The sequence below is a fragment of the Ictidomys tridecemlineatus genome, chromosome 5 (assembly GCF_052094955.1).
Source record: "Ictidomys tridecemlineatus isolate mIctTri1 chromosome 5, mIctTri1.hap1, whole genome shotgun sequence".
In the NCBI taxonomy this organism is placed as follows: Eukaryota; Metazoa; Chordata; class Mammalia; order Rodentia; family Sciuridae; genus Ictidomys; species Ictidomys tridecemlineatus.
The window spans coordinates 6,826,228-6,841,261 of NC_135481.1; the positions used below are offsets into that span (position 1 = coordinate 6,826,228).

General features: G+C 44.7%; 1 protein-coding gene across 1 annotated transcript; it reads left to right on the forward strand.

The window, feature by feature from the left end:
• Positions 1 to 313: 313 nt before the first annotated feature.
• Positions 314 to 7,356, forward strand: Crabp1 (cellular retinoic acid binding protein 1). The gene is made up of 4 exons (XM_005316853.5): positions 314 to 502; positions 1,030 to 1,208; positions 3,142 to 3,255; positions 7,074 to 7,356. Exons 1-4 carry the CDS (start codon positions 433 to 435, stop codon positions 7,122 to 7,124), a joined length of 414 nt encoding a protein of 137 aa, XP_005316910.1. The 5' UTR covers positions 314 to 432; the 3' UTR covers positions 7,125 to 7,356.
• The last annotated feature ends 7,678 nt before the right edge of the window (positions 7,357 to 15,034 follow it).

Genomic DNA, 15,034 nt, shown 5'->3' on the forward strand with positions numbered 1-15,034 from the left:
GAATGGATATTTCAAACATATGCAAAAGTAGAATGATGTCAAATTCTCAAGGCCAAGCTTCGACAAGGACCAGTCTCATTTTTTCAAACCTCCCATCACTCATTTAAAACAGAATGAGGGTGGCCTGGGAGTGACGGAGGTGCCCCCCAAGTTGGAGAACCCGTTTCAGGCCGGCACCACCCGAGGCTGGGACGCCAAGGCGGAGTGGGGGAAGGGTTGGGCGGGAGTTGGGATCACACTGAGTGGGGGCCGCGGGGGGTAGGGGCGGGGCCCAAGCGGGAGGGGGGGCACCTTTGCAGTGACTCAAGGCGCGCGCGGCTGGGCGCAGAGCGCCAGTCTCCGCCTTGCAACTCCGAGTGTGCCCGCTGCGCCGCCGCTGTCCGTGCTTGCCGCTACCTTAGCGCCGCCGCCACCGCCACCGCCACCGCCACCATGCCCAACTTCGCCGGCACCTGGAAAATGCGTAGCAGCGAGAATTTCGACGAGCTCCTCAAGGCACTGGGTAAGCTGGGGAGAAGGGCGCTCCCCTACGGGGAAAAGCGGCTTTCGAGGTGCGGCGTCCCGGCCCCAGTGAGGGTGCACATTGGGGAACCTCAGGCAGAAGAGAATCCAGGGAGCGAGCGATAAATCGCTTCCATCTCCATGGGCATCTCTCCTCCCGGAGGTGAGTAGTGCCAGGGACCTACCCGTTCAGGAAAACGTTTGCTGGATGTTTGGCGTCTAACCCGACGGTTCCGCCTTTATTTCGCGCTAGATCATGGCGAGGAGCGATTACTGGAAAGTTAGGGGCTTGGAATTTGGGAACTCAATTAGAGACTAGGCTTTGCCGCGAATTCACTGGGTGACTTGGGGAAAGCCACTTACCTTTCTTAGCCTGTTTCTCATCTCGAAATCTAGGGCAAGGACAGGTAGATTTTAAGGCTGGTAAAGTTAGAGATTTCGGGAAGTACCCAACAGGTCCGTGGACGAGGGGTGAATGGTGAGATCCTATGACCCGAGACGGTGGTGCACGCGCCCTTTCCTGAGCAGGTGTGAACGCCATGCTGAGGAAGGTGGCCGTGGCTGCCGCGTCCAAGCCGCACGTGGAGATCCGCCAGGATGGGGACCAGTTCTACATCAAGACTTCCACCACGGTGCGCACCACTGAGATCAACTTCAAGGTCGGAGAAGGCTTCGAGGAGGAAACTGTGGACGGACGCAAGTGCAGGGTGAGGTTTCATAGCCCGCGCAAGTGTTCCCAGGTTCCCGCTGGCGGCCCATGGACTCCTGCCTCCGTAGAAATATGTCTCTCTTAGCAGCCTGTGGCGTGCTTTCGTGCTGTTTGCAGGAGGGTTTGTGAAACCTGGTTGCCCTGGGCTTAAAAGAAAATGTCCTACCCCCTCTCTGAACCCATCCTTGAACCACCCTGAGGTGCTAACGGGCACGCTTAAAGCGCGGGCTCTGGTCTGCTCAGCGTTCCTAGCTGTGACTTTTGCAGCCGTTTGGGGCACCCTCCGCGCAATAGCAGGCCGCGCCGGGAGGAAGAGGTTGCAGGGGCTGCCTGGCTCCAGGGCAGTGCTGCTGCCATGTTTCCTGTCGCAGGTGGAACAGCAGCTCTCCTGTCCCGCCCCTTGGGTCCCTGGGCCGTCTGGGAAAGCTCTGGATCCAGTTTCAGCAGTCCCAATACTCCGGTATCCCTCCCCGCCCTCAACCAGGGAAAGGCAGAATCTTTCCAAAAGCAACAGCAGGTTCTGGCTGAGGGAGTAGACTAAGTGCCCTCTCTAAGTCCTCAAGGGCAAGACGGTTTTTATTTCTATAAACACTGACCCAGGGATGAACAATTGTACATTTCTTTTTTGCATGGGCAAAAAAACTGCATTCGTTTAAGCAGATGGAAAAATAAGTACTGCTGCTGCCTATTATTTTAAATGAGTGACAGAATATCTGTCTCCCTGGTTTTCTTCAACGTTTTTGAAAAATGAAAATAAGTAAAAACATTACAAACAGTGAGGAATTGTTTCCTTTGCCTTCCTGGAGCTGGTGCCCAGGGAGTCTGGACCAGGCTTGGAAGAAGGACTGAAAAACCCAGAGCCCCACCCCCACCCCCATCCCCAGCAGGATGCACAAGGCAATCTTTGGCCCTCAAAATTGACATAGTCTGAAAGTGATGCTCAGGCTTGGAACAGGTGGGATATGAGGTCCAAATCACCACATTGTTTGTAAAAACCAAAGATCAGGACAGGATTGTTAGTCTTGAGGGAGAAGGCTTGATAATAGACAGGGCTTAATTTGGGGACAACCAAGGGTAGCTAGTGCCAGGGAGAGTAATTCTGATTTTTTAAAAAATCAAAGGTTCACAAAACGACTGTGAGAGAAGGGCTTTATTTATCCCCCAGCCCCTACCTTGCCTGATGAAGATGTCCCATGTGTTAGTTAAAAAGCAATTATGTGCACATTCAGTATTTCCCCAGCCCAGCTGTACCATACTTTGTGCAGACACTGGGGAAAGCTGCAAAGAATTCCCCCTTTTGCCTCCCCTCCAAAAGCATGAAGAATCTTTGGATCAGTTTGATTTAAAAATTTTTCTAGAAGGTTATAAATTGCAAAATGGAAGCATTTTTATCCTGTCAGAGACATCCAGGTTTATAACAAGAGGCTGTGTGCTATATCTGATGAGAAATGCAAACAGAAAGGAAAATGTTATCCCAAAACCTCTACAGGAAATCCTTCTCCTGATCTGCTGGCTATGGATGTACTTACAAACATGGTATCTTAACCATTGTAAAATTTTGTGGTTCTAACGTGAAGGTTCTTGCCTTTAAAATTCAAATTGCTTGAAGAGGTAGTCTATTTTGACATAAAAGAATCATTGCGTGCTCTGAATTTTATTCCTAGAGATGTATGTCATGTCTAAGGCTTTGCTGCTTGAGTGAGTCTGTGTGTATGTGTGTGTAATACAAGGTGTATTTTATACCCCATAAAATCCCTGACCAGCACTCTGAATTTGGACTTTATGTAGCTCAGCAGAGAAGATTCTATGTGCTTGTGACAAGGACCATGTGTTGCTTCTCTGCACAGCAATTATTCTCCGGTGCTCATTGTTGTCTCTGCTCCTGCTGCCGAGACTGTAATTAATGTCACTAATGGTTTTCCTGCCTGCAGAGTTTAGCCACTTGGGAGAACGAAAACAAAATCCACTGCACGCAAACTCTGCTTGAGGGGGATGGCCCCAAAACCTACTGGACCCGCGAGCTGGCCAACGACGAGCTCATCCTGGTGAGGGCCCTTTGACCTTGAAATGATCCCAAAGTTCCCCAGATAATCCTGAGGTGACCCGCACAAAAATGTTGTTCTCATATTCTCATTCAAAGAAAGACTTTTGCCTTGGATTAAAATGTATGCTTTTTCATTTTTCTTTTTCTAATTTTGCAGTCCTGGGGTGGAGGACCTCACTGTTAGGCAAGCATCTCTACATAGCACTGAGCTGCATCCCCAGACCCCTGGGTTAAAATTGGAGCAGAAAGCCCAAGATGACAGCATAGGTCAGAGGAAGTCATCGTTAAATATTTGGCAGGAGAGAGGAGTGGCAAAATAGAGGCTAGAAACAGGCTGGGGTGCCTGCCACTATCCAAACTGTCCCTGAGGTAGTGGGAGGAAGACTTCTTTTAAGCCAACTTCCCCTCCACCCTGGCTCAGAATACTTGGGCTTTGTGAGGTCCCCCAGGATCCTACTACAGAAGGGATCCCCCCACCCCGCCATTCTCATGCTTTTGCTGGCTGGGAAAGGTATTAGAAATTTTTATCACATCAGCACTCAAAGCCATAGAGAACTTTTTTACCTCCAGACTCACAAACTCCTTTGGTCTTTGGGAGACAGAGAAGTAATGCTAATTTGGGAAATGTCTGAATGTAACAATGTGGATGGACAGGGCCTTTAGAACTGGAGAAGGTGAACTCTAACCTTAAAAGTATGCAGGCAGAAACATACAAACACCCTCAGACAAACAAAATTACCTGATGAGGCCAAATTATAAATCCCTATAGTTTAATCACCCACCCTTCTTCCCTTTTAAGGTAGAGGAACAAAGGAAGGCTGGGAGGCAAACCACCCCCATGCTACTCCCCAAGGAAGCATTTTGTGTTTCAGGACTGATCAAACTTTTTGCAACCATCCCACCCCCAAGACTAGAAAAAGGAAAAGCCATTTTGAGTAACAAGAAATTTACATTCTTTGTTCTCCATCAGACATTTATGAACATCTCGCCTCTAAAATTCCACCTGCCCCATCTTAGTGAATGTTACCCCAAAATACTGGGAATAGGAGATGGCAAAGTGTCCTGGGAAAAGAACAGACTCTCTCTGTGATCTAGGCATTGTCCTTCCCTTCCCAAGCTCAATACTCCTGCTGTAAAATTAGGGGTTGAGTTGATTTCTGGTCCCTGAGGTCCCTCTCAGCCCTGAAATTACATGTTTGTTCTGCAAGAAGACCCTAAATTGAACTGTCTCTATTGCTTTAACTGAGGCTGCGTTGATATCTCTTCCTCTCTCTCCCCTCTTGTCTTGCTGGGATGATTTAGCATGCTTTTCTCCTTTCATAGAGAAAGGACTGGCTTAATTTGCAACCTGGTTAATGTTTCCAGGGAAGGAATACTTGATGGGGTTGGGGAGCAATTTGAGGCTGAGACTTGGAAACATCAGAGAAAAGGCACATATGGTTTACTGGGACCAGAGACAGCAAAGAGCAAATGATTTTAAGGGTTCGGAAGTGTAGCCAAGGGTTAAGTAAGATCAATTTGCTCTGAGAAGGTGTGATTTTATTAACCTTTGCAGAACCTGAGCAGCCAGAGTCATAGACCAAATTCTGCTAGAAGGACTGTACCACCTCTGAATCCCACATTCCCCCCACACTATAGTTCCACCCCAGCATCCTTTCCTGGCTCAGCAAACCTATATAAGCCTCAAAGGGAGCATTAATTCTTGACATTTGGAATCTGAAATGTGGGCTTTTGTTTCAAGAGTTATTATCATGAATAAATCCAAAACATCAGGAGATGCAATCTCCATATAACAAGAGGCAAATTATTCTGGTTAAGTTGAAATAAGCTCCCCCAGTGCCAACCATAAATTGCCCCTGAGCTGTAAGTTATGTTTCTTTGAAAACTGAGTATACTCCTTCAAACTGCTCTGGAATATTTTATGGAGAATTTTTTTCAGCAACCTCTAAGCATAGTTTTCAGGCTGAGAAGTTCAAATGGGGCTGGAAATGGGATTTCTTCTAGTGTCCTGAAGCCATTTGTTAGCCTCAGTGAGCTTTCAGAGAACCAGAATATTTACTACATGGGTAAAGAGTCAGATTCCTAAATTTTGGCATTCTACTTGATACTCCATGGCCACAGAGCTCAAAGAGTTCTGGAAAACCAACATGGTCTGCAGGATCCAAATATCTGAGAAGTGGATTTATGATGGGAACTCCACCTCCACATACCCCCAGGACACAGAATCATCCCTGTTCCTCACTGTTAGGGAAAGAGGATAGGTGTCCAGAGTGGGTAAGTGAAATCAGAGGATCCCTAGTGGGATCATTTGGTCATTTGCTTCCTGCTAAGTATTAGACGTATTGTTATGAAGCATATGTATTGGGATAATGCCCTAGCAAATGCTCTCTGAGAGCATTTCATGACCAATCTGCATTACACACCCCATAATTGTACAATTGTTATGTGGATTTAAAAATTTGTTTAACTCTAAAGTCCTTTTAAACTAAACTCTTAGTCCAGTGATTTTAACTTTTGAATCTCAGGCCAGTGTGAAAATCTGATAGATAAGGACCTTTCAGCAGATAATTTTACATCTGCAAACAAACATACCCATACATCAGGCCTAATGACTTGGGAAGGTTTTGGTTTTTGAACATACACATTGCTTTCTCTGTTCTGACTGCCTGTGAGAGGCCCAGGAGAACAGGCATGTGAGTAATTGCTAGTTTTTGGAAAAGTTGAGACAACTTACTTATGGGCAATATCATTTCAGGAGCCAGAAGAAAAATGTTCTCTGTCTGCGCAATGATTCGTGTCTTCCCATCAGCAAACAAACTAACAAAGAGCCATAGAATTTTAGATGGAAAGAACCTTTGGGATAATTTTGTTCAAGTCCTCCCCTCCCTATTGTCCACCCGCACAAGCCTAGAGAGGAAGAGAATGGCTTAGGTTTACCCATCTGTGAGTTGGAGAGCTAGATCAGGGTGCCAGTGCTGCATTTTTGCAGCTGAGACCAATTTCCTAGCTTGCCATTGGTTTGATTTGAGTGTTATAATTCTCCCTCAGCATGATTGGGGGATTGGTTCTAGGACTCTCTTTGGAAAATCTATGGATGCTCAAGTCCCTTCTGTAGAATGGGGTACTATTTTGCATATGCCCTATGCAAATCCTCCTGTATACTTTAAATCATCTCTAAATGACTAGTAATACTTAATGCAATGTAGATGCTAAGTAAGAAGCTGTTATACTTTTTTGTTTAGGAAATAATGATGAGGAAAAAAAGTGTGTATGTGTTCATACAGATGCATTGTTTTTCTGAGTATTTTCAATCTGTGGTTGGTTGAATCTGAGGATATAGAGCTTGTGGATACAGAGGCCTGTTGTAGTTACACATTGGAGTCTTTCTCCCAGGCTTCATAGATGCTTCCTGGAAATCAATTCTATTCTGTCTCCAAAGCAATCTCATCTCACTTGTTGGTATTGGACCCTGTGACCCCAGCTGTCCAAGCCCCTTGCTCTCTTGCAGTGGTTTGAAAGAAGATGGAACCCCTTCAGAAATGTCCAGTATGAAGTTCTTCCCCTTTTGATATAACTTCAAAACTAAAGCTGGGAAACTTGCATATCTTATGTCAATACCCCAGTTGCCTCTGCCATTAAGGAGCTTGGGGAGGAACCTCAAACTATTAGTGCTTACTTAGCATCAGCACAACAGGAAATTGAATGCCTGTTACAAACAGTTTTTAACAGGGCAGTAACTGGCCTTATTAGCAATATGCTTTAAACATTTTTTGCACAGGCATCTGTACTGATTGGTTTTCCTTTTCTTCTTTTCTGCAGACATTCGGCGCCGATGATGTGGTCTGCACAAGAATTTATGTCCGGGAGTGAAGGCGGCCAACTTGTTCCCACTTTTGGGACAGGATGCAGGTTTCCCCAAGGAATATGTCATAGGTCTGAGTTGCCAGTGGGCCACCCTCCCTCCTATCAACATTAGGTGATCCCATTTTCCCTGTGACAATGTTGTAGTGTTCCCCTCAAGGTCTCTGTGCCTCTTGTACCCCTGGTGCTCTGTAGTTTGGCAATGCATGGTTGCATCAGTCATTAAACTGGTTGGACACATCTTGAGTGTTTTTCCTTTTGGGGACTGCTCCTTGGGTTTCAAATTACTGTGTACTGGTGCCCCCAGCACTGCATCGATCTGTATGGTGTTCTCAGCTTGAGCCTGCTGCCTAGGTATTGAGCTCTGAGCGAGCATCAGCAGTCACAAACTGGGCTCCTGCAGACTGGTGGGGTCCAGGCCATAGATCCAGCTGCAAATGGACCTCATCATGTTGTTTTTAAGTGAATTAATTGCTACTGGTGATTCCAGGCAGGAAAGGGCACATTCAAAAGGCTTAATTGAGGAGAACTCACAAAGGAGGGACTATTTATATGGGTATTAACAAGGTCAGAATGAAAAAGAACCAACAAAGGACGGTGAGGCGCCCAAAAACTAGCAACAGAATGAGCCCTTATCACTCCTAGATCTGAAGATAGAGGGCAGCAAGGTCACCAAACCATGGGAGCAATAATCTGGGAGATGGATTGCCCTGCAGGAGCTGTGGCAATAAATAGAGAACACAGCCACTGTCAGTATCATGGCTCCAGTGAATTAGGTTGGGGGAGAAGTGGCTTGGAAAGAGTAGGTAAGTATCCTAACTTCCCACCTATCAGTCCTCACCTATTTTACACATTGGCTAAATACAGCTGGAATGTGGAGGGCAAGAGAGTAAGCCTTTTTTAGATGGAACTTGAACCTTCTGCCTCCTCTTGCTCCCCACTCTTGGGGAGACCTCATTTACTTTGTATGCCTGGCTTCTCTCCTGGCCATTCTAGACATATGGACTCTTGGTCAAGAGTATTTGGGGCTGGGCAAGGCTAGAAGACCCTCAAAGATCTCACACTCTAGTGGAGCACACAAGGCCCAGGCGCACTACCTGAGGGAGTGAGAACACATTACCTGAGTCCTCACATTTCCCCAGCCCAGAGCCCTAATGTGCTCCTGGGGGACATTGGCCCCCTCCAAGACTCTACTGCCTATATCTGGAACTCTGGGGAGGTATCTCATGCATCTCCCTGCGCCTGCTTGGGGCTCTTTGGCTGCCTCTGCTCTGGTGCCCCTTATGGAAACACCACTGCTTCCCACAGTCCCAAAGCTACCAGGCCCTGGTGTGTCAAGTAGAACTGAATTCTGCATCAGAGACAGGAGGAAGCCTGACGCTGGGCTGCCCTTTCTCCTCAGGCAACAAAGAACCTCTACTTATGTCCAGAACTTCCCAAAGTCACTTGTGAAAAGAGCTCCTCAGCCTGGGGTTGTGGCTCAGTAATAGAGCGCTTGCCTTGCATATGTGAGTCACTGGGTTTGATCCTCAGCACCGCATAAAAATAAATTTAAAGAAAGGTATTGGGTTCATCTACAACTTAAAAAAAAATTTTTTTTAAATAGCTTCTCAACTTCTGACTCTACCCCAGAGCCCTTGAGACCAGGAGGTGCAGATACCGTACCATCCCCTCCATTCTGCTGGTTTCTCCTTTTGGGCTGGATTGCTTACCAGACATAGCCATGTTCATACTCAGTGTCCTACAAAACAGAGAGTCTTGTAGCAGAGTGTGGAGGGATACAGGAGTCACCTGTGCTCATTGTGGGAGGGAGGTGGAACAGGGCCTCTAAGGATGGCAGATCCTGGGTTGGTAAATGGTATGGAGGAAGGTAACATGGTGGGACCACCTACATGGGAATGTACTAGATTTAGAAGTGAGGGGACCAAGATGGCCACATAAGAGAAAGTGGGCACAGCAGGTCATGCCAGGTGGATAAGGCTGAGATGTATTGCCTCTGCCTCGTGAGTGCTGGATGCTCATGGCCACTGCAGATGGACTGAGTGAGGCCTCAGACATCTTGGTCTACACCCCTTCCTTGCCTCCACTGCTGCACTGTCTTCTCCATCTCTCCCTACTATACTGTGGTGACCCCTGTATGGAGGACAGCCCAGTTGTGCAGAGTATGCAAGAAGCCATTCTCCTTTTCTGACTGGAAATTTGGTTATTTCCAACATATTCTTCTTTATGACATGGTACATGGATCACCTGTTTCCTTCAGATAAGCCTTCACAGAGGATGAAGAATAAAGCAAGAGTGAAGGAGGCTACCAGCAGTATCTCACTTGCTCGACAGCCAGTGGGCATGGGTGGGTACATTTGGATAACAAGATGTGGTGGCAGCATCAGTAGTTCATTTAGACAGAGAGTGTCAACTACAGCCTGGTTGTCTTCAATCTTATCGCTTCCCCATTTTTCCAGATAAAAGGCACAGTTTTTCTCATTCCCTTATAGAACACCTCTCGTGAGACATTAGTGCTCCATGGAACCCAGTTTGGGGAATTGCTGATATAATCTTCAGCCCTATAATATTTGTGTGTACATATACCACATATGATATGTAATGCAGAACGAAAACCTTCACAAAATATCACTGTCCCAGAATAATCTCACTAAACTTGTTACTCTGAACTTGTTCTAATCTTGTTCTCATTCTTCTGCTCAGCAATTCCCATGGTCTGTAGCAGAAAGTTTAAAATTTTTGGCCTAGTATTCAAAGTCCTCCATGATTTGGCTTCATCAGGTAAAACAGAAGGAACAGGTCTGTCAGATCTGGCTTTAAATCCTGGAGCTACTTTCCATTAGTTAAGTGCTAGAAATCTAACCACAGCCAATCCCAGCAAAAAAGAAATTACTCTGTTTCAACAGGGATGAACCTTGGAAATATTATGCTATTTGAAAAAAGCCAGTCACAAAGGGCACACATTGTGTGATTCCGTGTAAGTGACATGTGGAGACTAGGCAGATTCTTAAAGAAAAGTAGCCAGGCCGGTTCCCTAAGGCAGGGAGGTGGGGGAATTAGGGAGCGGCCAATACAGTTTCTTTTGGGGATGATGAAAATGTTCTAAAACTGATGCGGTAGTGGTTGTACAACTTTGTGACTACACTAAAAATCACTGGATTGTACATTTTAAAGGGTGAACTGTGTGCTATGTGAATGATATTTTAATAAAGCTGTGGGGTTTGTTTAAAGGAATAGACTGACTTCCCTGGATGTGAGAAAGCTGGAGAAGCTTTCCGGACTGAAGGAAGAGTTGCAGGAACTAGGCTTCAAGGTTAAGAATCTGAACTCACAGTCCTCTGAAGCCCTTCTCTCCATCTATCTCCTACTACTCCATCTTGATTCCCTTATGCAATTGGCACAGGTCGCATGACCACCCCTGGGCCAAGGAATGGGGTTCAAGGATTGGTCAGGCATGAGTCTTATGCCCTCTTCTCTAATCAGGGGTAGAGCCTGAGATAAGGAGATGAGGGGGGACTGGGGGAAAATAAACTAGGTAAGTGTATATTGGGGTTGCTGCCATCCACCAGGCTGGCTAGAAAACTTCAGGAAATAATTTAGAGGCTTTGACCCTTGGTCCCTTGCTATGTAAGGACAATAATCTGGCATGGTTGGTGTAGAAATTAAATGAATGAAGGCATGTTAACTACATGAAACCCCACAGGTCCAAAACCTCAAGGCTCTCCTCCAGGTCTCTGATTCTTCAGAGGCACCCACCTCCTTTAAGGCATCTTCTCTGACCCCGGAGGCAGGAGCTTTTGCTGTCTGCTCCCCACAGAGGCTCACAATTACAGCCTGCCCTGTGCACGCAGGCTTCTGTTGTGGTCCTATGCTGTCATTCCACATTTTCTAGATTTCCATCAAATTCTGTCAGCCAGTCTGTGTGGTCCGGGAATGGCTGCTTACACATCCCTGCATGCTTGGCAAATGGGGGGTACTCTGTAAACATGTGCTGATTATCTGACTAATAGAGAGCCAACATTTTCTGAGACTCAAGCCTTCCTGAATGGACTGCCTTGAAGAAAGCAAATGTAGGGGAGCAAACTGGTACCCAGTCCAAGCACCAGCCAAGAGCAGGAGTAGTGCCTTGGGTGATATAGCACAAAACATGTTACATGTTATCTGGCAGAGAGTTGCAAGTCCCATTTGAAAGAAGAATGTGAGTTAAGGGGAAATTCTGCTCAGGTGGTCCCTTGCCCACTTCCAACAGTAGAGTCTAGGGAAAACAATGCTTATTTTCCCAGCCTGCATTGTAATTAGATTGTCCATGTGACCCAATCTTGCGCAAAGAAACACATGAGAAGTCTGGTAAGAGTTTCTGGAAAAGACCTTTTATTCCTGATAGTCCAGGAGAGCCTAAGAAGCTAATTTCTGTTCAATGCCTCTGAATATTGTATGAGATTATGATGTTAGTCAGCTTTTCCTTGCTGTGACCAAAATACTTGACAAGAACTACTTAGAAGAGGAAAAGTTTACTTGGGGCTTGGTTTCAATGTTCAGTCTATGGTAGGCTGACTCTTTGTTCTGGGCCTGTGATGGGGCAGAACATCGTGGTGGAAAAGTGTAGTGGGAAAAACTGCTCAGCTCATGACAGCCAGGAAGCAGAACACAAGGGGCCATGGACAAGTTCTAATCTCTAAGAGCATGCCCCCAGTGACCTACTTCCTCTAGCCATGTCCCATCTGCCTACAGTTACCACCAAGTATTCCATTCAAATTATTCATCTAAATGGATATTAATCTAAAGATTAGATTACAACTCTCACAAATCTAATTATTTCACCTGTGACTATTCATGCATTAACTAGCACATGAACTTTGAGGGAAACACCTCTTATCCAAACCATAACAGATGCTTATAGCTGGTTCAGCTATTTTTATGACCATAAAAATAAAAGGCTATGAGAATCTCAGAGCTATCAGCCCAGAGTCGTTAAGACAGTGCAGCCCTTGCTTCTCTTTAGATGTATTGCTAGGTGATATTTTTTTTTTTAAAGAAGAAAACCTATGTTTGTTCAAGCCTGCTATTCTGTGGCTTCCATACTTGCAGCTAAAAGCATTCTCAACTGATACACCAAGGTAGCACAAGGGAGGACAGAGACCTGTCTGGCTTGCTAATTTCTAAGAAGCCGCCCAGTCTTGATGATGGCTTCTGGAATTAGACAATGTCCTCTTGCTCAAGGGAAAGATCATGTTAAACTATTTCATAGATATTAAGACCCTATTCACATGGCAGTAGCTTTCTCAGTCTCTTACTTCAGTCCCTTCTTGTCACCATGACAGCCAACATTTCATCGTGTACTGCAAGGATGTTATCAGAGGAAATGTGGAGTAGCAAGCCTGCAAATGCAGCTTTTACACCCCCAGCCTAACCCAACCCACTCCTTTTGGAGGCACCAGTCCTCTGGGAGTACCCTCCAGGGATCTTCCCTCCTTCCTGGCACTTTACTGTAACTACCCATTAGTGTCAGTAAAGTCCTCAGATCTTGTCAAAAACATCACTTGCATCTATATCTGCCATATTCAATTTCTAGCAAATTGTGCTCTAAAATAAAAGAAATGCAGGATGTCACTGGATGAAAAATGAATCTTCCCAAATTCCCCAAAGGGCCAGATAAATGGAGGTCAGAGTGGATTTAAAATCAACTTTGATGCCAAACCCTTAAGCCAAGTGGGCAGTTGTGCTCATCCCATCCATCAGAGCCTCTTCTCTCATAAACATCTCCAGCCAAGAGCAGATAAAACCCAGAAAGAGGAAATGACTTGCTCAGAGGGTCCTTATTTTAGGTGCTTGGCATTGTCAAGATAATTTCCTTCTCTGGATTTTGCTATCTTAGGAAAAAAAAATCCTCTTTATTGTAGAAAATTTCCAGAATACACAAAAACAGAGAGAATTATATAATGATTCTCTATGTGCCCACCACCCAGCTTCAACAACCATGGTGGCCAATCTTGTTTCATCTATTCTGCCCTTTTCCAATTTATTTTGAAGCAAGTCCTAAATATTTGAAGATTTCACTTCTAATTTTTTAGTATGTATCTCTAAAAGTTAGGAATTTTCTTGAAAATAGCTACACTACCATGATCACATCTTAAAAATTAACAATAATTCCTAATATCACCACATATCTTGCTAGTGTTTAAATTTTCCTGATTGTCTCTTAGCTTTTTTTCTTAACCTGTTTAGACTGGCATTGAGATAATCATACTTTATGATCAGTTGCTATGTCCCACAAGTCTCTGTTAATCTCTAAGTCCCCCTCTGCCTTATTTTTTTTTTGTAAGTATTTGTTGGAGATACTGTTTGGTTGTCCTGCAGAGCTTCTCACAGTCTGGATTTTGATAATAACATTTCTATTGTGTTGCTTAATGTATTAAATTGGTTAATTGAGAATCGGATGTCAGATCTGAAAGCTCATCTCGATTCCAGGTTGATTTATTCACAAGACCATTTCACAGGTAGTGGCCTGCCACACTGCCCTTAGGAAGACTCCTGACATCTGCTTGTCCCTCTCTCTCTCTCTTTAATGTTAGCAGCCATTGGTGAGCACTGCCTGGATTTGTGATTTCAGTGAAGGTTAAAACATGGGAATTTTCTATTTCCTTCTTCATTTATGAGCTGGAATATCTCCTTAAAAAGATATTCTTGCCCTCCTGGTTATCCTGAGCTACAGTTTATATAGGAAAGACAAGATCAATACTTGATTCTTTCCCTATTTTTACAAGTTTTCAGAGCAATGAATGGATTCTCCTGGTATTCTTTAGAGATGGCCAATGCATGTTTGTATTTTATTCTGGTTTTCACTTTTTTTTCCATTTTGAATGTCACTGTGAATTTATGGATTCATTGCAATTATTATCCCAGTTGATACTAAAAATGGCCCATCTTTGGACAATGGGAACCTCTTCTTATTGGCCCTTGAGTCCTTGGTAAGACCCTGGTCATCTTTGATGACTTCCTGGCCATTTAGTATGATGATGCTCCTGGCTTATTTTGTACATTTCTTGCTCCTGACCAGGAATCCATTTCTCCAAGGAGCCATTCCTTTTAGGAGACAATAGTATTCAGAAACTACACAGTATAGGGGCCAATGTATTTTTTTTTAATATTTTATTTTTTAGTTGTAGTTGGACACAAAACCTTTATTTCACTTGTTTATTTTTGTATGTGGTGCTGAGGATCAAACCCAGGGTCTCGCATGTGCGAGGCGAGCCCTCTACCACTGAGCCACAACTCCAGCCCCATACATTTTTTTTTTTAAGAGATGGGGTCTTGCTGTGTTACCCAGGCTGACTCTGAACTCCTGGACTCAAGTGACCCTTCCTTGTCACAGCCTCCTGAATAGCTGTGACTATATGAGCACAACACTATGCCTGGCTTGAGGGGAGTCTGTTTTTGATTTTAAGATAGAAGCCATAAATTGAGTGTGGTGGCTCATGCCTGTAGTCCTAGAAACTTAGGAGTCTGAGGCATGAGAATCACAAGTTCAAGGACAGTCTGAAGATCCTCTCTCAAAATAAAATATAAAGAGCTGGGCTCAGTGGTAGAGTGTCACTAGGTTCAATCCCAAGTATCTTCCCTCTCACACATGCATATGGATAGATGCCAGGGTTTTAGGACTCAAGAGGCAGGTTACGGACAACAAAGTTACTCTATACTCCTTTGTCTCCTTTCTCTTCCACACAAGACAATGCTAAATAATATTCCTTTGTTGACAACACTGTGTTTAGTTATCTGAGGGTGATATCTCTTCTTCTTGTATGTGTGTGTGTATGTGTGTGTGTGTTACTAGGAATTAAACCCAGTGTACTCTATCATAGAGTTATTATTATTATTATTATTTTATTAATAATTAATATTATTATTATTTTACTCTACTC

What these genes read in the sequence shown, in the direction of transcription:
- Crabp1 (XM_005316853.5), top strand. Translation starts at nt 433, where the DNA reads ATGCCCAACTTCGCCGGCACCTGGAAAATGCGTAGCAGCGAGAATTTC. An exon ending in TGGACGGACGCAAGTGCAGG is followed by an intron (nt 1,209 to 3,141) that starts GTGAGGTTTCAT and finishes TCCTGCCTGCAG; the next exon opens with AGTTTAGCCACTTGGGAGAA. An exon ending in CCAACGACGAGCTCATCCTG is followed by an intron (nt 3,256 to 7,073) that starts GTGAGGGCCCTT and finishes TCTTTTCTGCAG; the next exon opens with ACATTCGGCGCCGATGATGT.